This window comes from Callithrix jacchus, chromosome 10 (genome assembly GCF_049354715.1).
Source record: "Callithrix jacchus isolate 240 chromosome 10, calJac240_pri, whole genome shotgun sequence".
NCBI lineage: Eukaryota > Metazoa > Chordata > Mammalia > Primates > Cebidae > Callithrix > Callithrix jacchus.
Window position 1 is genome coordinate 123,552,509 of NC_133511.1, and position 19,995 is coordinate 123,572,503.

A 19,995-nucleotide genomic window follows, 5' to 3' on the forward strand; every position below is an offset into this window, starting at 1 on the left:
CCTACCCTTTGTTCATTCCCATGGGGAAGAGCCAAGCTGGGGAGTTATGACTCCAGTGATAGACTGCTCCGTGTGTGTGTGTGTGTGTGTGTGTGTGTGTGTGTGTGTGTTGGAGTCAGGTGAAGGGGACAGTGTGGTGCAAGATCTGAATCAGGCCAGGCCCCAGTTCAGGGACACCTGAACTGTGTGGCGTTACAGCAGTCAGTGAACCTCTTAGCCTCAGTTTCCCCATTTGTACAATGGGTAAAGTGATAAAACCTCAGGAATTTTGCAAGAATTAAATAAGGTCCTCCATGCCAAACTGGTAGCAAGGGACCTCAGTACATGCTCATATTATCTGTAATCATAAAAACGTGATCACGCAGCTTCGTTGGGAATCCTGAGAGCACTGAAATCTTTTGCTTGCCTGAGCTGCCCCTGCTGGCAATGGACAACACCTTTACCTGTGCATATTTCAACTTCGCCTGTCAGTCAACTTTACACCCATTTTTTTTTTTAAAGATGGGGTTTCACCATGTTGGTCAGGCTGGTCTTGAACTCCCGACATCAGGTCATCCGTCCACCTTGGCCTCCAAAGTGCTTGGATTACAGACGTGAGCCACCACACCCAGCCCCTTATACCCATTTTAAAGACAAAACGGAGGCAGAGGAAAGAAGAGGGGTGACTTTCCTGAGGACACTGACCAACTTGTTGAACTCGCCCGTATAACAAGTCATCACCAAAGCTAAAAGCTTGTAACACTCTTGTGCCAAGCAGGGCCTTGGGCGCCTTTGTGGATGAAACTGGTGTCTGGTAGGCGGACGCTGCCTGGCTTAGACACAGGCGCAGCAAGGAGACTGTGGGGTTTCAGTCCCTAAAAGCCCCTCACCTTGCACAACTATAGGGAGCGTCACTGTAGTCAACACATCATAACCTACAATATCCCTTGGATTGGATTCAATTATTAGCCTGGTTTTCCGGCTCAAAGAGCCAAAACTTCCAGACAACCTCGCTCCAGCCCTGGTCTGACCCTGGGTCCTCACCACTACTCCCCACTCGGCCTAGGTCCTTCCACATGCCCCATTCAGACCGAGGTGTGAGCCTGTCCAGACCTGTAAAAAGAGGACCGCAAGCCTGCCTCTGCCCTGGACTTCCTTTTGGGGCCGCAGAAGGCTTTCTCAGCCATCTGGCCTCTGTCAAGCACCAGGAAACTGCCAGCCTGTTTGTGCTGAGGAAACTGAGGCTCGGGAATAAACGTTTAGCGGCTGCTTCCAGGCCCGTGGCGGGTGGGTGCTGGTGCAGTGAAGCACTCGAGGCGTTTCTCCGCGCCCCTACACGGGTGGGACCACCTCAGCCCTGGCCCGAGTCCGCTCGACAGTAGCCCCGATTCCCGGCACCGATAGCTTTGCAGCCTCCAAGTCTCCAACCCCAGGCCCCGAGTCCCGTGAGGAAGGTGGAGCCACATGACTCCTATTGTGTAGGTTCCCACCTGCAAAAGTGAGGTCCGGGCCCCTGGAGTGAAACCCCAAAGGAAAGCGGGATCGGGGCCGGGGAAGGGGGTGTTAAGTCACTGATACCCTTGCCAGCTCGGCCTGGACTTGGTGACCTTGTCAGTCCGGTCTGCCAGGACTAGGCCGTGGCCAGGCGGGGCACTGAGGTCCCCGGTCCGGCGCGTGTGCGGCCCGCGGACAAAAGGCCGAGCCCGCGGGGCGGGAGCCGGCGGGCCGAGAAGGTCGCCTCGGCGCGTCTATTGGCTGAAACTGACGCCCATCTGATCCCCGGGGCCAGGCAGTTGGCCAAAGGGGGCGGGGTTCGCAGAGCCCCAATGAATGGGGGAGCCGGAAGCAGGAAGTGAGTTTGCGAACGGAGCAGCAGCTGCAGGTGAGGCGCGGCGCCCGGGTTTTGGGGGGTCACAGTGTGTCATCCCGGGGGACCAAGGCTAATCTGTACTGAGCGCAAAATCATTCCCTTTCCGCCCACTCTCCAGTACCGCCTCCAAATTCATCCGGCCTCCGAGGCCAAGGAGCACTCCGGGCAGCAAAGAGTTAACAGCCCTCTTGGAACCTGGAGGTTGTGCTTTTAGGGCGGAGCCTCTAGAGTCCCGGGCCGGGCGGGGAGACGCGAAACTCAGTCTCAGCCGGGACGAGGCGTGGCGGGGAGAATGCCGCGGATTGGGGTATCTCCGGGTCCCAACGGGGCTGTCAGACCTTCGGTAAATTGTTGGCCCTTCCGAGCCTCAGTATCTCTATCTGTAAAATGGGTTTTCTTCTGGTTGTGAGCTTCTGTGGCGGAGCACAAGGAGAGAGCCGGAGAATGGAGGGCCGAGGAAAAGCAGTTAGAGGGATGAGGATGGGACAGGTTCAAGGAAAGTCATTTATTGCTGTGGATACTTTCCGTCCAGGACGACCTCATCTGATTAGTGCACCCACCTGGTAAGATTGGGGTTATTCCCTCTTTCACAGAGGAGGAAACAGGTACAGAAAAGTGAAGCAATGGACTTGACTTTGAGGAGTCTGGGGCTGAGTCCTTGCTCAAGGCTGAGCCTTCCATCTGGTGGCCTGGCACTCTATCCTTGTGAGCACAGTGGAAAGTGTCAAGAATTCTGAACAAGGACCAGGCGCGGTGGCTCACTCCTATAATCCCGGTACTTTGGAAGTTCGAGGCAGGCGGATCACTTGAGGTCAGGAGTTCGAGAGCAGCCTGGGCAAAATAGTGAGACCCCCGTCTCTACCAAAAATACAAAAATTAGCAGGGCGTGGTGGCATGCACCTGTAGTCCCAGCTACTCAGGAGGCTGAGGCAGGAGAATAGCTTGAACTCGGGAGGCAGAGGTTGCAGTTCGAGATCACGCCACTGCGCTCCAGCCTGGGCAACAGAGTGAGACTCCTTCTGAAAAAAGGAATTTTGAACAAGGAAGCAGGGAGGGGCCTGGGCTGGGAGCCTAGAGATGAGGGTCTCTGCTGCTGATGTCTCTATTGTGTGATTAAGCAAGGCTCTTAACCTCTCTGAACCTCAGTTTCCCCATATGTAACACTAGGTAGAGTCTATTTTTTTTTTTTTTGAGATGGAGTCTTGTTGCCTAGGCTGGAGTTCAATGGCGTGATTTGGCTCACTGCAGTCTCTGCCTCCTGGGTTCAAGCAATTCTCCTGCCTCAGCCTTCCCAGTAACTGGGATTACAGGCGCCCACCACCAAGCCCGGCTAATTTTTTTATTTTTAGTAGAGAAGGGGTTTCACCCGGTTGGCCAGAGTGGTCTTGAGCTCTTCTCAGGTGATCCACCCATCACAGCGTCCCAAAGTGCTGGGATTACAGGTGTGAGCCACCATCCCCGGCCTTCAAGTCAATCTTTAAGATGTAGGGGCTACAGACCAAATATGGTTCACCAGTGTATTTTTGTGACCTCCTTGGGTGAGTCATCTCACCTTCTCTGAGCCTCAGTTAGCATATCTGGTGAATGGGTACAATAGTATTCCTTTCCATGTGGGCTTTTGGGAGGATTGAATGAAATCATAAGAGTTCAGAGCCAGGTATGCAATTGGTGTGGGATAAACAACAGCTGTGATGATAGTGATGGTTCTCAGCAGGGCCCATGGCGGACACCCAGTACATCCTGCCCAATGACATCGGCGTGTCTAGCCTGGACTGCCGTGAGGCGTTCCGCCTGCTGTCACCTGCAGAGCGCCTCTATGCCCACCACCTGTCCCGTGCGGCCTGGTACGGAGGCCTGGCTGTGCTGCTGCAGACGTCCCCCGAGGCCCCCTACATCTATGCTCTTCTCAGCCGCCTCTTCCGCGCGCAGGACCCCGACCAGCTGCGCCAACATGCCCTGGCCGAGGGCCTCACGGAGGAGGATTATCAGGTCAGTTCTCTCGGGCCAACCCGTGTTTCCTGAATGGCTTCTGGGTGTGAAAGACCAGGATGCAAATGTCTGTCTCTTTCAAGGGGTAGGTGCAGGATTAAACCAAAGGTTACAAATTCAGGCACCTCCCCTCTCTGGAACCTCAGTCTTTTCATCTGTGGGATGTGTGTACCTCTTAGTGTTGTAATGACCCACTTAGAACAGTGCCTGACTTCAAGATAAATGGTGGCTGCTCTGATTATAACAACAGAAACTGTAGTGGAGATTCAGGGAAGGCAGAGGAAGGAGTCCAGGTGGGAATCAGGAAGTCTGAGATCAGGACCAGTTCTTCTCTACCACACTGTGTGGCCCTGGAAAGAATGTTCTGCCTCTCTCTTGGTTTTTGTTTTAGATGTATTGGTCAGGTAATACATGAATTCTTAGTGCATTGCAGCAATGCAGAAAGACACAAAACAAAACCCAAAGATCACTCATTCTCAGTACCCTCTTCAGAGGTAACCACTGAGGCTGGTTACAGCCTTTTCTTTTTTTTTTTTTTTTTTTTTTTTTTTTGGTGAGAGTCTCATTCTGTCACCCAGGCTGGAATACGGTGGCACAATCTCAGCTCACTGCAAACCTCCGCCTCCCAGGTTCAAACGCTTCTCACACCTCAGCTTCCCAAGTAGCTGGGACCACAGGTATGTGCTACTATGTCCGGCTAATTTTTGTATTTTTAGTAGAGCTGGGTTTTCACCATGTTGACCAGGCTGATCTTGAACTCCTGGCCTCAAGCAATCCACCTGCCTCAGCCTCCAAAAGTGCTGGGATTACAGGTGTTAGCCACCATGCCTGGCCTTGGTTACAGCCTTTTTTTTTGAAATGGAGTCTCACTTTCACCAGGCTGGAGTGCAGTGGTGCAATTGTGGCTCACTGCAACCTCCACCTCCTGGGTTCAAGCAATCCTAATGCCTCAGCTTCCCAAGTAGCTGGGATTACAGGCATGCACCACCATGCCCAGCTAATTTTTGTATTTTTAGTAGAGACGGGGTTTCACCATGTTGGCCAGGATAGATTCGATCTCCTAAGCTCATGATCCACCTGCCTTGGCCTCCCAAGGTACTGGGATTAGAGGCATGAGCCACCGCGCCTGGCCAGTTACAGCCTTTTCAATGCCGTTTGTGTATTACATTCCTATATGTGTACATGCATGGTGACTCAGTTCCTTATTTTTGCTTTTATAGAAATGAGATAATGTTCTTTTCCTTCTTTGTGTCCTGCTTTTCCCATTGAATGCCAGTTCTTGGAGAACTTCTACGGGGTACATGTAAATGTACCTCATTCTTTTTTATTGGCTGTGAAGCATTCCATAACAATGTATACTATAATCAATTTACTCTTTTCTTTATTGCTGGACATTGAGCTTGCCCTGTTTTTCTTACAAACAGTGCCATGGTGAGCATACTTGTGCACACATGTGAGGAGGATCTATTTCTAGATGGAGAACTGCTGGGTCAAAGGCTCTGTACGTTTACAATCGACTGATTCTGTTAAATCAGCTTCTAAAAAAGCTTCACTGCATTATATTCCCACCAAGAATGTACAGGAATATGGCCTGTTTTTCTACGTGTGAAATAAAGGGTTTGGACTGTCTCTCTCTGAGCTGATGTGCTGTTTCTTCTACCTCTTTGGAACGTTTGGCAATCACTTTATCTTGAGGCCTTGACTTACTAAAAGAGCTAATAATCTGTGGAAATGTTTATAAATGAAAAGGTACAACCCAAGCATTACTATTTTCAGGGAAATTCTTGTGTTTGCAAGTAGCAGAAACCCAACTCAAATTGGCTTACATGAAAAAGAGAGTTATGGGCTCACATGATTGAAAAGTCCAGGTCTAGAGGAAGTTTCAGGCAGGGCTGGATGCAGGGATTCAGTGCTCCCATTGGGATGCAATCTTCATCTCTCAGCTTGGTTGCTTTTCTCACTCCTGGAGGGGAGCTCCAGGGGTTCCAGGCCTGATGATCCCTGGTGTACGGAGGCTGTTTGCCAATGGGAAATGTCCTAGGTAAAACTCTTAGGCCAGCTTGAGCCTTAGGCCCTTCCCTGTAGCCAGGGATAGTGGTTTCTCAGACTGGCTGAGCTAGCTTACATGCCCATCCCTGGAGCTGGGGGAAGGGAGATCCCCCAGCCCCCACCCACAAGAGGAGGTCTGAGGTCTTGTTACCAGAGGAAGATCTGGGGCCAGCAGAAGCCACAGAGAAGATAGATGACTAAGGCCCCTCTGGCTCTAACATGTGTTGCTTGCTTCCGAGGCCACCTGCCTGACAAGTCAGAGGCTGAGGACAGGCTCCCAGGAGGAGGGAGGTGGTGCCGGAATTAGGCCTTAAAGGTTGCAGAAGCCTCAGGTGGCTGAGAGGGTGCTGGGATGAAGAGGGCAAAGGCAGATAAGCGCTTGGGTGTGTGTGGCAACTGCCCAGAAGATCAGTTAGGCAGGACAATGAGGGTGTGAAAATGGGTCTGTGAAAGTCAGTGTGGGCCAGACTGGGGCTTCCCAGGACCTGAGTCCTGCTCACAGATTTCCTAGCCTCACCCACACTGGTTCTGCTGGGGCATTTGCACCTCAGGAGGAGGTGTCACTGGGGTCAGGGAGGCTGTGCTTCCTAGGTCTCTGATGCCTGCCTCCCCCCTCAGGCATTCCTGGTCTACGCTGCGGGTGTTTACTCCAACATGGGCAACTACAAGTCCTTTGGTGATACCAAGTTTGTTCCCAACTTGCCCAAGGTGAGCCAAGGGAGGGTTGGGGAAGTGGAGATAGGGGTTTGGTGGGGTGGGAGTGGAGAATGCAATAGAAGGAGCCCTAACCAGAGTGTCAGATGCAGAGACCCTCGAGCCTGTTGCTGTCACCCTGCGTGACTGTGGGTGTCGCCAGCCTCTGGGTGCTGCAGCCTCTTCATGTATAAATGAAAAGCACAGCTCTCCCTGACTGCTGATCTTCAGGTAGAACTAGGGCAGGATGTGGAAGCGTTCTGTGACCTTTCACGTGCTCGTTGGTCATCACCAGGAACAGTGGAGAGTGCTGGGCAGGGGGCGTCCCCACCGGGGTTATGAGGCTTGAGTCTGTTTAGGGCAGAGGTGGTTCTTACAGCAGGTGTAAGAGCCGGGACTTTCACATGCACACAAGTCACCTGGCAATCTTACTGACATTCAGCATCTGATTTAGCAGGTCTGTGGGGGCCCAAGGCTTGACTTTTTTTTTTTTTTTTTTTTGAGACGGAGTCTTGCTCTGTTGCCCAGACTGGAGTACAGCAGCATGTCTGCTCGCTGCAACCTCCGCCTCCTAGGTCCAAGGAATTCTCCTGCCTCAGTCTCCTGAGTAGCTGGGACTACAGGCGCTTGCCACCATGCCCAGCTAATTCTTTGTATTTTCAGTAGAGACAGGGTTTCACTGTGTTAGTCAGAATGGTCTTGATCTCCTGACCTTGTGATCTGCCCACCTTGGCCTTCCCAAAGTGTTGGGATTACAGGTGTGAGCCATCGCACCCAGCCTGACATTTTTTCATTAAGACAGGGCATTGCTCTGTCAACCCCAGCTGGAGAGCAGTGGTGTGATCATGACCCACTTCAGCCTCAACCTCCTGGACTCAAGTGATCCTCCTGCCTTAGCCTCCCAAGTAGTTGGGAATGTGGGCATGCACCACCACACCAGCTAAATTTTCTTCCTTTCTCTTGTTTTTTTTTTTTTTGAGGTAGGACCTCACTCTTTCACTCAGGCTAGAGGGCAGTGGCACAAACACAGCTCACTGCAACCTCAACTTCCTAGGCTTATGTGATCCTCCTCAGCTTCCAGAGTAGCTGATTTTTTAAAAATTTTGTAGAGGGCTGCGCGCAGTGGTTCACGCCTGTAATCTCAGCACTTTGGGAGGCCGAGGTGGGTGGATCATGAGGTCAAGAGATTGAGACCATCCTGGCCAGCATGGTGAAACCCCATCTCTACTAAAATACAAAAATTATCTGGGTGCACACTTGTAGTCCCAGCTACTTGGGAGGCTGAGGCAGAAGAATTGCTTGAACCCAGGAGGCAGAGATTGCAGTGAGCCGAGATCACGCCACTGCACTCCAGCCTGGCACCTGACAACAGAGCAAGATTCTGTCTCTACAAAAAAAAAAAAATTTTTTTTTTTTGAGACAGAATCCCACTGTGTTACCTAAGCTGGTCTTGAACTCCTAGGCTCAAGCAGTTCTCGAACCTTGGCCTCTCAAAGTGCTAGGATTACATGCATAAGCCACTGTGCCTGGCCTAATTTTTTTTTTTTTTTTTTTTTTTTTTTTTTTGAGATAGTCTCACTTTCGTCACACAGGCTGGAGTGTAGTGGCAGGATCTCAGCTCACTGCAACCTCCATCTCCTGGGTTCAAGCAATTCTCCTTCCTCAGCCTCCCAAGTAGTTGGGATTACAGGTGTGCACCACCACATCTGGTTAATTTTTATATTTTTGGTAGAGATGGGGTTTCACCATGTTGGCCAGGCTGGTCTCAAACTCCTGACTTCAGGGGATCCACCTGCCTCAGCCTCCCAAAGTGTGGGGATTACAGACATGAGCCACCTTGCCCTGCCTAAATTTTTTTTATTCTTTGTAGAGATGGGGGTCTTTCTATGTTGCCCAGGCTTGTCTTGGCTTCCAAGCCCGGCCTCAAGTGTGTTTCCCTCCTCTGCCTCCTGAAGTGCTGGGATTATAGGCATGAGCCACTGCACATGGAGGCTTGCCATTTCTCAGGCCCCGCCAGTGCTGCTGGTCCATGGACCACACAACAAGCCAAAGCTCTTAGGCCATGGGAGAAGAGCTTGGGAGTGGATAGGGGGGCTCTGGAAGGCAGGTTTGGGTGGGATGACTGGACTAGTGGCTTCCCTTTTCCTGCAGGAGAAGCTGGAACGGGTGATCCTAGGGAGTGAGGCCGCTCAGCAGCACCCAGAAGAAGTCAGGGGCCTCTGGCAGACCTGCGGGGAGCTTATGTTCTGTCTGGAGCCAAGGCTTCGACACCTTGGGCTGGGGAAGGAGGTGAGGCCCCGACTCTTCCAAGGGGAGGGGGAGTGGAGGGAATTCTTCCAGGCCACCTGGTAAGGAGGGAAGGACACGGAATGGGGAGGCGATGGGCTCTGCCTCACATTCCTGAGGCAATACTGCTCCCTACTGCAGCCCTCAGTTTTGTCGTCTGTAGAATGGGAAGCAGGTCAGGTTGAATGCTTTCTGAATGCCCTCCCAGATCTGACATTCTGCACGCAGGATGCAGTGTGCTGGTGGAGGGAAGGAAGAAGGCTGAAGGAAGAGGGAGCTGAGGAGGGGATGGCAGGGAAGGAGGGGGTTCCAGGCTTCCCACCTCTGGAGGCCACCTCAGTTGCCTGGGGTGAGGACCTCGGCAAGTCTTAGGGGTGGGCCAGCCTGAGAGAGGCCTCAGCAGGGCTGCAGGAAGGCCGGAGATGAGCATCTGTTTGTTTTACAACTTTTTCCCCTAGAGGTAGATGGAGGGGTAAGGGGTAGAGGCTGCCGGAAGGAGGGGGGGACAGGAATCCTGGACGATGACATCCCTGCAGCCCTGACCTCAGCAACTCCTCTTTCCCATGTCCCCTTTCTTCCCCAACAGGGAATCACCACCTATTTCTCTGGGAATTGTACCTTGGAAGATGCCAAACTTGCCCAAGACTTTCTGGACTCACAGGTTTGGGGTTAGGGGATCTCAGGATAGCAGTGGTTTGGTGGGGTTCCTAGTCCTAGCCCCCTCACACCTGGTGACCACTCCTGGGTCTCTGCTTGACTACCCCCCGCCCTGGGTACTAGGGAAGGCACCACCCCTGCCCCACCCCAGGCTGTAGAGCCTAATGACAGGAGCAGGACAAGGAGGCAGGACCTCAGGCCACATCCTTGTGTGGCTCTGGGGTCCGTGTGTCAGTGGAGCTCCCAGCTCAGCCACTCACCAGCTACGTGATCAGTTTCCATGTCTGTGAAGTGGTGCCCACCTCCGGTAGCCCTGGGTTCACAGAGGCCGTGGAGTGCCTGGCACAGTGGTTGGAGTCAGTGCTTAGTAAAAGTTAGTACACAGTGTCATGAGCAGAGCAGGAGAGTCGGCCCTGAGCTGTCCCTGCCCACTCTCTCCCTCTCCCCACCGACAGCCAACTGGGAAGGCCCAGCCTGCTTTGCCTCCATGCCTTCTCCCCCTTTGGTGGCCCATTTTCCTCTTCGCACCCCACTGCCCCCTCTAGACCTCACTCTCAAACCCCTGCCCTGGTCTCTTCTAGAACCTCAGTGCCTACAACACCCGGCTCTTCAAAGAGGTCGACAGAGAAGGGAAGCCCCACTATGAGGTGCGGCTGGCTTCTGTGCTCGGCACAGGTGAGCTTAGCCCCAAGCTTCCCTTCTGCTCCCTCCCGGCCATTTCTGGACGTGGGTGGCTCAGGCCACCAGCCCTGCCCCTCCAGCAGAAAGAGGGTCCTTCTTTCCCAGGAGTTTCTGCATAAGTCCAGGGAATGGCTCTAGTTTCTCTGTATTAGTCCCGTATTTGTCTGTGAACCAATCCCTGAGGACTAGCAAGGGACAGGTCTCTGACTGGCTCAGCCTGGTCTCAAGCCTATCCTGTAGTCAGGCAATGAGGTTGGCCCTTCAGGCCGGCTGCAATGGCTCACACCTGTAATCCCAGCACTTTGGGAGGCTCAGGCGGGTGAATCACCTGAGCTCAGGATGGTGCCCAACGTGGTAAAACCCCATCTCTACTAAAAATACGAAAATTAGCTGGGTGTGCTGACGTTTGCCTATGATTCTAGCTGTTTAGGAGGCTGAGGCAGGAGAATCGCTTGAACCCAGGAGGCAGAGGTTGCAGTGAGCCGAGATCTTACCACTGCACTCCAGCACTCCAGCCTGGGTGGCAGAGCAAGATTCTGTCTCAAAAAAAAAGATTGGCCCTTCCCCAGCCACCTGCACCTAGGGCAGGAGTAGTAGGGGCTGGAGTGATGTTCTCAAAGGAAAATTGGGGTTCATTTCCAGGAGAGGGGAAATAGTGCGTACAGAAGCGTGCAGGCCTTTGCCACCTGACTTTGTTCCCCACCCACCCCCAGCCCCTGCCTGCATCTCCACAGCCTCCCATTCTGTGCTCTGTGCTCTGGCTGTGCTCGACAGCATCCAGTTCTCATGGACCCCCCTCTCTCTCTTTTTTTTAATGATTTGGTTTAGCGACATATTTTTTTTCTCATGGACCATCTCTAGGTCTTTGTTTTTGTTTTGGCGTTTTTATTTGAGACAGAGTCTCACTGTATCGCCCAGGCTGGAGTGCAGGGGCACAACCTTGGCTGACTGCAACCTCTGCCTCCCGGGTTCAAGCAATTCTCCTGCCTCAGCCTCCAGAGTAGCTGGCATTGCAGGCACCCACCACCACACCTGGCTAATTTTTGTATTTTTAGTAGAGACAGTGTTTACCATGTTGGCCTGGCTGTTCTCCAACTCCTGACCTCAGGTGATCCGCCTGCCTCTCAGCCTCCCAAAGTGCTGGAATTACAGGTGTGAGCCACTGCACCTGGCCCCTCTCTGGTCTTTGCACAATCTATTCCCTGCTTCCCATGCAGAACCTCCTCTGGCCTCTCCTTGTGCCCTGGCCACCTCTTCCCCGTCCTCTAGGCCATGCATGGGCATCGCCTTCCCCAGGATCTTCCCCATCTTCCCGTAACTGAGTCTGTGCCCTTCTCTCTTCCCATGAGCACACTCAGTAGTTTCCCTAGACAAGCTCCCGCAAGGAGGGTCTGTGTGTTTCATCTGCCATCGTCTCCCCAGTGCTCATTGCTTGGTGGATTTGTGTATCCATCAGGGACATGATGGCAGATGTGGGTTCAGAGGAACAGGAGTGGATCTCACTGGAATATAAGCTGGGCCCATACTTAACGCACAGGATGCAGTGTCGGGCAGCGGTTGAGTGAGGCCCTGGAGCCAGGATACCTGAGTGGGTCATTATCTATTGCTGTGGAACAAATGCTTCCCAAATTTAGTGCTACAAAACCGCCTTTTCGGCAGAGCATGGTGGCTCACGCCTGTAATCCCAGCACTTTGGGAGGCCAAGGCGGGTAGATCACAAGGTCAAGAGATTGAGACCATCCTGGCCAACATGGTGAAACCCCGTCTCTACTAAAATACAAAAATTAGCTGGGCGTGGTGGTGTGCGCCTGTAGTCCCAGCTACTCGGGAGGCTGAGACAGCTCCCAAGAATTGCTTGAACCTGGGAGGCGGAGGTTGCAGTGAGCCGAGATTGCGCCACTGTACTCCAGCCTGGTGCCTGGCGACAGAGTGAGACTCTGTCTCAAAAGAAAAAAAATCTTTTCATGCTCACAGACTCTGGGTCAGGAATGCAGGCAGAGGACAGTAGGAACAGCCAGTCGCTGGGTGACCACGTCTGGGGCCTCAGTTGGGAAGACTCGACAGCTTGGGGCCTCAGGCACCCACCGGCTCGTTCGATCACACAAAGGTGCTGGCTGCCGGCTAGAACCCAGCTGGGCTCCAAGAATGAACATCCCAGGAGAGCCGGGTGGAAGCCTGCTCACCTCGTGTGACCTAGCCTTGGCATGTACATGATATCCCTGCCACTGAAGTCACAACCTTCTGGCTTGAGGAGGGAACACAGATCCCACATCTCCATGGACGAAGTCACAGTTGAGCTGGACACAGTGGCTCATACCTGTAATCCCAGCTAGTCAGGAGGCTGAGCCAGGAGGATCACTTGAGCCCAGGAGTCAGATCAGCTGGGCAACCTTGCGAGATCCTATCCCAGTTTTTTTTTTTTTTTAAAGAGCAGTAAGACAGGAAATACTGTGGCCATTTTTGCGTGTTTGTTTGTTTTTACGTAACTTTGAAGTATATTTTATTGGTCAGAGACAAGGAAAATACAATAGTGTGTTAGCATGCCATTGCTTCTGTAACAAGTTACCCCAAATTTAGTGGCACCAAGCAACACAGATTAATTCTGTTACAGTCGTGGAGGTCCAGAGTGTAAAAGAAAGGCGAAGCTGGGCTGCATCCCTTCTGGAGTCTCCGCAGGAACCTGCTCCCCTGCCTTTTCCAGCTTCTGGAGGGCTGCCCAGCCCCCGACTTCACTCTGGCTCCCTTCTGCTGTCGTCACAACTCTTCCCCTCAGTCACCCTCTTGTCTCCCTGTGGGACTGTCGGTTATGTTCAGGATGTGGCTGTCTTTTAAAATCCAATCTGCCACTTGCTATCCACGTAACATCTCGGTGCCTTAGTTTCCCATCTATAAAATGGAGATAATAATTTCCCCCTACCCCCAGAGCTGGAATGAGGTTTAAAGGGGTTAATACATGGAAAGCACATGTTATATGATACATATATTTTTGGTTTTTTATTTTTTTGTTGTTTTTGTTTTGAGATGGAGTCTTGCTCTTGTTGCCCAGGCTGGAGTGCAGTGGCGCAATGTCAGCTCACTGCAACCTCCGCCTCCCAGGTTCAAGCAATTCTCCTGCCTCAGCTTCCCAAGTAGCTGGATTACAAGTGCCCGCCAATATGCCCAACTAAATTTTTTGTATTTTTAGTGGAGACAGGGTCTCACCATGTTGGCCAGGCTGATCTCCAACTCCTGACCTCAGGTGATCCACCCGCCTCAGCTTCCCAAAGTGCTGGGATTATAGGTGTGAGCCACTGAGCCCAGTCAATTTTGTATTTTTAATAGAGATGGAATTTCACCATGTTGGCTAGGCTGGTCATGAACTCCAGACCTCAACACGATCTGCCCGCTTTGGCCTCCCAAAGTGCTGGGATTACAGGTGGGTTTACAGCCACCATGCCCAGCTGATACATATATTTTTTAAGATGAGAGTTTATACTCATGTCTGTTGGCTACAGGGAGCCACTGAAGATCTTAGAGTAAAAGAGTGCTATGGGGAAGAGCTGGCTGAGGTGTCTTACTCCAGCCTTTTCTCTGAGTGACGCCTTCTCTCCCCAGAGCCTTCCCCAGACTCCGAAGTGACTTCCAAGCTGAAGAGCTATGAATTCCGGGGAAGCCCTTTCCAGGTGACCCGGGGGGACTACGCACCCATCCTCCAGAAGGTGGTGGAGCAGCTGGACAAAGCCAAGGTTGGACTGGCTGGGAGCTTAGGGGTGCAAGCTGGGGACCCTTCTGGGCAGCAGAGGGGGTGTAGAGGTGGGTGGGTGGCCTGAGGCTGACTGTCCCCACCTTACCCCAGGCGTATGCAGCCAATAGCCACCAGAAGCAGATGCTGGCCCAGTACATAGATAGCTTCACCCAGGGCTCCATCGAGGCCCACAAGAGGGGCTCCCGCTTCTGGATCCAGGACAAAGGCCCCATCGTGGAGAGGTGAGGCACCAGCTCCACCCTGCCCGCCCCTCCTGCCCGCCCCTCCTCTACGTCTGCCCTTCTCTCCCCCAGTTACATCGGGTTCATCGAGAGCTACCGTGACCCCTTTGGTTCCCGAGGAGAATTTGAAGGTAACTTCCTCGGGTAGGGGGAGGTTGGTCACAGTCCCTTTTTCCACCTCCAAGTCCATGTTTCCAGCGTCCCTTGAGGGTTCTCCCCACCCTCCTCAGCCATAATCATAACAATAAGAACAGCCATGATAAATAAACACCATTTACAATGTATTGGGCACTGTTGTAAGAAACTATATTAACTAATTTAGGGTTCATCCCATGAGGATTTATCTTAACAGGTGTGGGCACTGGGGCACAGTTGCAGGGTGGCCCGGAAACCCTGGCTCTGAGCCCCTTTGCTGTGCTACCTCTGGTGTCTGGTCATGGCATAGGCTCCAAATAAACACGTGCCTCCCAAGCCCAGCTTCACCACACCCAGGCTGTGTGATCTTGGGCCAACTAGCCCAACCTCTGAGCATCAGTGTGATTAGGATGCAGACTGCTGCCCTCAGTGGCTGGGAGCAGGATAGACATTGTGACTGTAGACCTGACCTGAGGCTGTCATCCCAGGCTGGTGGCAGGCTGCCTCAGCCTCCACCCACGTCCCCAGGGGACCTATCTGTGCAAGGCAGGGCATCCAGCCTGAGGATTCAGCCACTTCTCTGACTGCCCTAACCCTCCCCAGCCCCTGGATATAGAAGATTCTGAGCATCTGCCTGCTAAAACCGAAGAGATTAGCCTGGGAGGAGGGAGAGCACACAGCCTGATGGGGCTCATGTGTGAGCCCCTAGACCCAGGCCCGGGGGAAGGGGCAGGTGGCCCAGGGGGGAAGGGGCAGGTGGCCCAGGGCCTGAGTGGGAGACAGGTTTGTGCAGCTGCAGCTTTCCTGCCCCAGTCCTGACCCAGTCAGGCCCAGGCCTGGGTCACTGCTGTCGCCAGCCGCCAGCACAGTGATCATACACAATAGGCATTCAGTACATGCGTGACGGCTGGAGGAGGGTGAAGTGGGAGCCCTCCTGGAACCCTGCCAAGCCACAGCCCCCTCCCTCCCCTGCAGGCTTCGTAGCCGTGGTGAACAAGGCCATGAGTGCCAAGTTTGAGCGGCTGGTGGCGAGCGCGGAGCAGCTGCTGAAGGAGCTGCCCTGGCCCCCAGCCTTTGAGAAGGACAAGTTTCTTACCCCTGACTTCACCTCCCTGGATGTTCTCACCTTCGCTGGCTCTGGCATCCCTGCTGGCATCAACATCCCCAACTGTGAGTGTCCTCCAGCCCCAGAAGCCTCCTTTTACAGTCACCCCTCACTTTCCACATGCACATCCTCCACAAACAGCCCTGTGCCTCCTGTCTGTGACCTTTGACCCTCGCCTCTTCTTCCTGGTCCTTCTCCGCCTTCTCCTCCAGACGATGACCTGAGGCAGACGGAAGGCTTTAAGAACGTGTCACTGGGGAACGTGCTGGCTGTGGCCTACGCCACGCAGCGGGAAAAGCTCACGTTTCTGGAGGAGGATGACAAGGTGGGCACCAGTAGTCGGAGGGTCGGGGCTGGGCCTCACCTGCCTCAGTGGACTTGGGAAGGCGCACAGCCCAGAGCAGTAGAAAGGAAAGCGTAGTTTCAGTCCTGGCTCTGCCACTTCCCAGCCACATGACCATGTGGACTTTGGAGCCTCGGTGTCCTCTTGGGTCATACTAGGGAGGCATCCCTCCCTGCCTTCTGGGTTGTTGCAAAGATGAGATGGGCTGTGGGGTGGAACACAACTGGCCTTCACCAAGCACGTGCACTGAGCTGGGCCCATGGCCCAGGGGAGGGAAGGGTGACAGGCTCTGCGGTTGGGGCCAGCCAGTGGACAGAGCATTCTCTGCTTGTCTTGGCAGGACCTGTACATCCTCTGGAAGGGGCCCTCCTTTGATGTACAGGTGGGCCTGCACGAGCTGCTGGGCCATGGCAGCGGCAAGCTCTTTGTGCAGGTGAGAAGGCAGCAGCCAGCCCTGGCACCCCCGCCCACAGCTCCTCTCTCCCACAACCTGCCCTACCCAGTGGTGAAGCTGCTCCAGCCTCTGCCCTCAGGGGCTGTGGGTCGGATGGGGAAAATGGCCCCATAAGCAGAAGACTCTCTCTTGCCCTCCCTCAAGATGTCCCAGGAGCTCAGATGCCTGAGTATAGAGGTGTAGAGGGATCCCCGGGACAGTTCAGCTGCCGTTCCCACACCAGGAGGAATTGCTTGGCTCAGGCTAAGGAAGTGTACCCTAAGGGTGTGACTCCAGCAGCCCCAGGACAGACGCTGGGTCAGGGGGCATCTCTGGTACTCTCATCTGAGGCGGCAGTGCTGTTTGCGCTGCTGTTCTGTGGAGCCTGGGCCTTTCCAGGTATTGTAGGGAGCCATTTCTCCCTAGAGCAGCCCCTTCCTGCCAGCCGGCCAGAGTGGCTGATGCCCCCTCCACACCTACCCAGGGAATATGGAAACACAGACAGTTTTTTGTGGGGGGCTGAAAAAGCTGATTGTGGACCCCCAGCATGGAGCTGACCAGAGGTGGGGTAGGGTGTGGACCCTCCCCTCCGAGGGTGGGGTTCTGGCTGGGTCCTGTTCCCCAGGGATGGGGCTGCTTCCCTGGATGGGGAAGGGCTGGAGCTGGGCCCCAGGGTCAGGAGGATGCAGAGAGCAGCTGCTGGGGCAGCAGTCTGGTGGAGCGCCTTGTCCAGGCTTTATCCAGGCTGTGGCCTTAGATAAGTCAGCTCCTTCACTGAGCCTCAGTTGGCCCATCTGTAAAATGAGGTTCCTGACCCCTACTGTGTGGGCTGTTGTGAGGACTAAAAGTGAAGACAGACAGTAAGCCCTAGCACACAGTAGGTCCTCAGCAAGCAGGTGTTAGTGTTGATAGACAGTGTCCACGGAGGTTGTGTGCTCTGACTCCATCTTGGGGCCCTTAGGCTCTGAGCCTCAGTGTCCTTGTCTGTGAAGTGGGGTAATAATAGCACTGTCCTCAGAGGGTGGTTGTCAGGATTAAAAGAATGCTGCCTGAAAGATGCTTAGCACGCTATGGGAGGGTGAGGGTGACACTGTGACCCCTGGCAGTGCCAGGAGCCGGGCCGAAAGCCCGTGGTGGGCACAGCTGGGTTCTCTGGCCTACATGTTTGGGGCATCTCCCACTGGGGTCTGGAGACACCATATCTGCGTCTTCACAGGACTTGGGATGAATCCCTCCCCTGTCTGGCCCTCAGTTTTCCTCTCTGTGCGGTGGGGTAGGCAGCTCTGGTTTTCACGTTCCTGGTGGCTCTGAGGAGGCAGCCAGCGTCACAGGGCTCAGGGCCGTGCAGGCATCAGTGTGTGGACGGAGCTGCTGCTCCCACCACCCGCTCCTGTGCTCCCACTTGCCTTTCTGAGCTACTCTCCAGGCCCATGGATTCTGGGGCTGGAGGCCTGGACCCAGCCGGGGGTGTGCCTTTCCCTTACTCGCTCTGTGTTCTGCAGGATGAAAAAGGAGCATTCAACTTTGACCAGGAGACAGTGATCAACCCAGAGACGGGCGAGCAGGTGAGGGAGGCCTCGGCGGAGCCCCAGGTACTGGGAGGGTGGGCACCAGTGGGGCATTGACCACTCTAAGCCTGACAGTCCAGCTCCTTTTCCAGATTCAGAGCTGGTATCGGACTGGGGAGACGTGGGACAGCAAGTTCAGCACCATTGCCTCCAGCTACGAAGAGTGCCGGGCTGAGAGCGTGGGGCTCTACCTCTGTCTCCACCCGCAAGTGCTGGAGTAAGAGCAGCAGGGCTGAGGGGCGGGCTGTCCCAGTGCGGTGGCCAGCGCTGGGGGTGTGGAGAGTGGGTGATGGTGGCTGGTGGGAGGGGCACAGGGCAGCCTCTGACCATTTGCCACTTGCCTGCCCCTCCCACAGGATCTTTGGCTTTGAGGGGGCTGATGCGGAGGATGTGATCTACGTGAACTGGCTCAACATGGTTCGGGCCGGGCTGCTTGCTCTGGAGTTCTACACACCTGAGGCCTCCAACTGGCGACAGGTGGGTCCTGGGTGGAGCCCCCAGGAGGCAGAAGGGAGCCTGCAGTGGGTGCCAAGATCAGGGTGCAAGGATGGGACCGCTGTACCTTTAAGGCGGATGAACTGGGTTTAATCCCAGACTCCACTATTTAGGGGCAGATCACATCACTCTTGTGAGCCCCAGAATTCCTCTTTGTGAAATGGCAGTAGGACTCTCCCCAGCCACCATTCAGGGCGAATCAGACGAGGTGACTTTATTAGGACTTCTTGCAGTTGATGCACTCTGTGCCACACACAATTCGTTGTTTTTTGTTTTTTGTTTTTTTTTGAAACAGAGTCTTTCTCTGTTGCCTGGCTGGAATGCAGTGGCACAATTTTGGCTCACTGCAACCGCTGCTGCCCAGGTTCAAGCAATTCTCCTGCCTCAGCCTCCCGAGTAGTTGGGACCACAAGCTTACACCACCACACCCGGCTAATTTTTTTTGTATTTAGTAGAGATGGGGTTTCACCATGTTGGCCAGAATGGTCTCGATCTCCTGACTTCGTGATCCTCCTGTCTCGGCCTCCAAAAGTGCTGGGATTACAGGCATGAGCCACCGCACCCGGCCGCAACACACAATTCTAAGCACCCTCCATGAATTAACTACCCCAGGAGGTAGGTGCTATTGTTATCCTCATTTTAGAGATGAGGAAGTTGAGGCACAAGGAGATGAAGCTACCTGCCGCTAAGTGTCAGAGCCAGTATTTGCATCCTCGGGGTGCCTCTGGGGCCATTCGACGCCACCGCCCAGTTAGGTGTCCTTTGGACATAGGGTAAGCAACAGACACTTTTTGACAAAATCAGATGGGCGTGGTTTGAGGAGGTGATGTAATGTCATTTAGAGTCCAGGAATATGGGTCTGAGTCCTGACTCTTCCTCTACTAGCTGTGCGACCCTAAGGAAGTCCCTCTACCTCTCTGGGCCTCTATTTTATCATCTGTAAACAGGATAATGGTGCCTACTTCGTTCCACTTTTGAGCACAAACAAGGTTGTGGAGGAAGAAGTGTTTGGGGGCCCTGGAGAGGGTAGCTGCTGTGTTCAGGGGGGAATCTGGAGCAGCAGGGGTCACAGTGGATGACACGGGAAGCACAGGTACCAGGTCCTGCCTGGAAATGGCCTTCCTGTCTCCGAGGGCAGCCTACCCTCTCTGTGAGCTGAGAAAGGAGGACGCATTTGAGGGGAGGGTAATAAGCAGTAAAGGACCCACAGGGTCAGGGAGATTGACAGTAACAGTTGCCAGTTAATGAGCATATACTATAGACCAGGCCTAGAACCAAGCACTTGATACAGGCTGCAAATGTCTTTCCCCCGCCCGGCAGGCCCATATGCAGGCCCGGTTTGTGATCCTGAGAGTCTTGCTAGAGGCTGGTGAGGGACTCGTTACCATCACTCCCACCACAGGCTCCGATGGGCGCCCAGATGCCCGGGTCCGCCTCGACCGCAGCAAAATCCACTCTGTGGGCAAGCCTGCCCTAGAGCGCTTCCTGCGGAAACTTCAGGTAAGCAAAAGCCTCTCACCTGGGGGCCCCCCACCAACCTCTCCAGGGGCACTGAGTGTTACCATGTGCCAGGCACAGAGAATAAGCTGGGAGCAATTTCTTCTGCTGTAGTGAGGAAGGGTAGCCAGTAAACATGTGAGCACATCGGGTGGCTCACACCTTTAATCCCAGCACTGTGGGAGGCCGAGGCAGGTGGATCATATGAGCTCAGGAGTTCGAGACCAGCCCAAGCAACTTGGCAAAACC

General features: G+C 54.0%; 1 protein-coding gene across 7 annotated transcripts in view; it reads left to right on the plus strand.

The window, feature by feature from the left end:
* Window positions 1–1,833: 1,833 nt before the first annotated feature.
* DPP3 (dipeptidyl peptidase 3) overlaps window positions 1,834–19,995 on the plus strand; it is a 30,018-nt gene continuing 11,856 nt past the window's right edge. Inside the window, exons 1-16 of one of the 7 annotated variants that reach the window (XM_035263403.3) lie at window positions 1,834–1,861; window positions 3,561–3,838; window positions 6,506–6,595; window positions 8,732–8,869; window positions 9,453–9,527; window positions 10,105–10,198; window positions 13,799–13,929; window positions 14,040–14,170; window positions 14,243–14,301; window positions 15,281–15,475; window positions 15,623–15,735; window positions 16,094–16,186; window positions 17,689–17,751; window positions 17,847–17,971; window positions 18,111–18,231; window positions 19,570–19,749. In XM_035263403.3, coding sequence (XP_035119294.3) covers window positions 3,569–3,838; window positions 6,506–6,595; window positions 8,732–8,869; window positions 9,453–9,527; window positions 10,105–10,198; window positions 13,799–13,929; window positions 14,040–14,170; window positions 14,243–14,301; window positions 15,281–15,475; window positions 15,623–15,735; window positions 16,094–16,186; window positions 17,689–17,751; window positions 17,847–17,971; window positions 18,111–18,231; window positions 19,570–19,749 — 1,878 coding nt within the window. In that variant the 5' untranslated portion in view covers window positions 1,834–1,861; window positions 3,561–3,568. Of the gene's footprint in view, window positions 1,862–2,109; window positions 2,413–3,560; window positions 3,839–6,505; window positions 6,596–8,731; window positions 8,870–9,452; window positions 9,528–10,104; window positions 10,199–13,798; window positions 13,930–14,039; window positions 14,171–14,242; window positions 14,302–15,280; window positions 15,476–15,622; window positions 15,736–16,093; window positions 16,187–17,688; window positions 17,752–17,846; window positions 17,972–18,110; window positions 18,232–19,569; window positions 19,750–19,995 lie in introns of those variants that run through there. The other 6 variants (XM_035263404.3, XM_078341469.1, XM_017978299.4 and 3 more) reach the window with 6 other exon arrangements.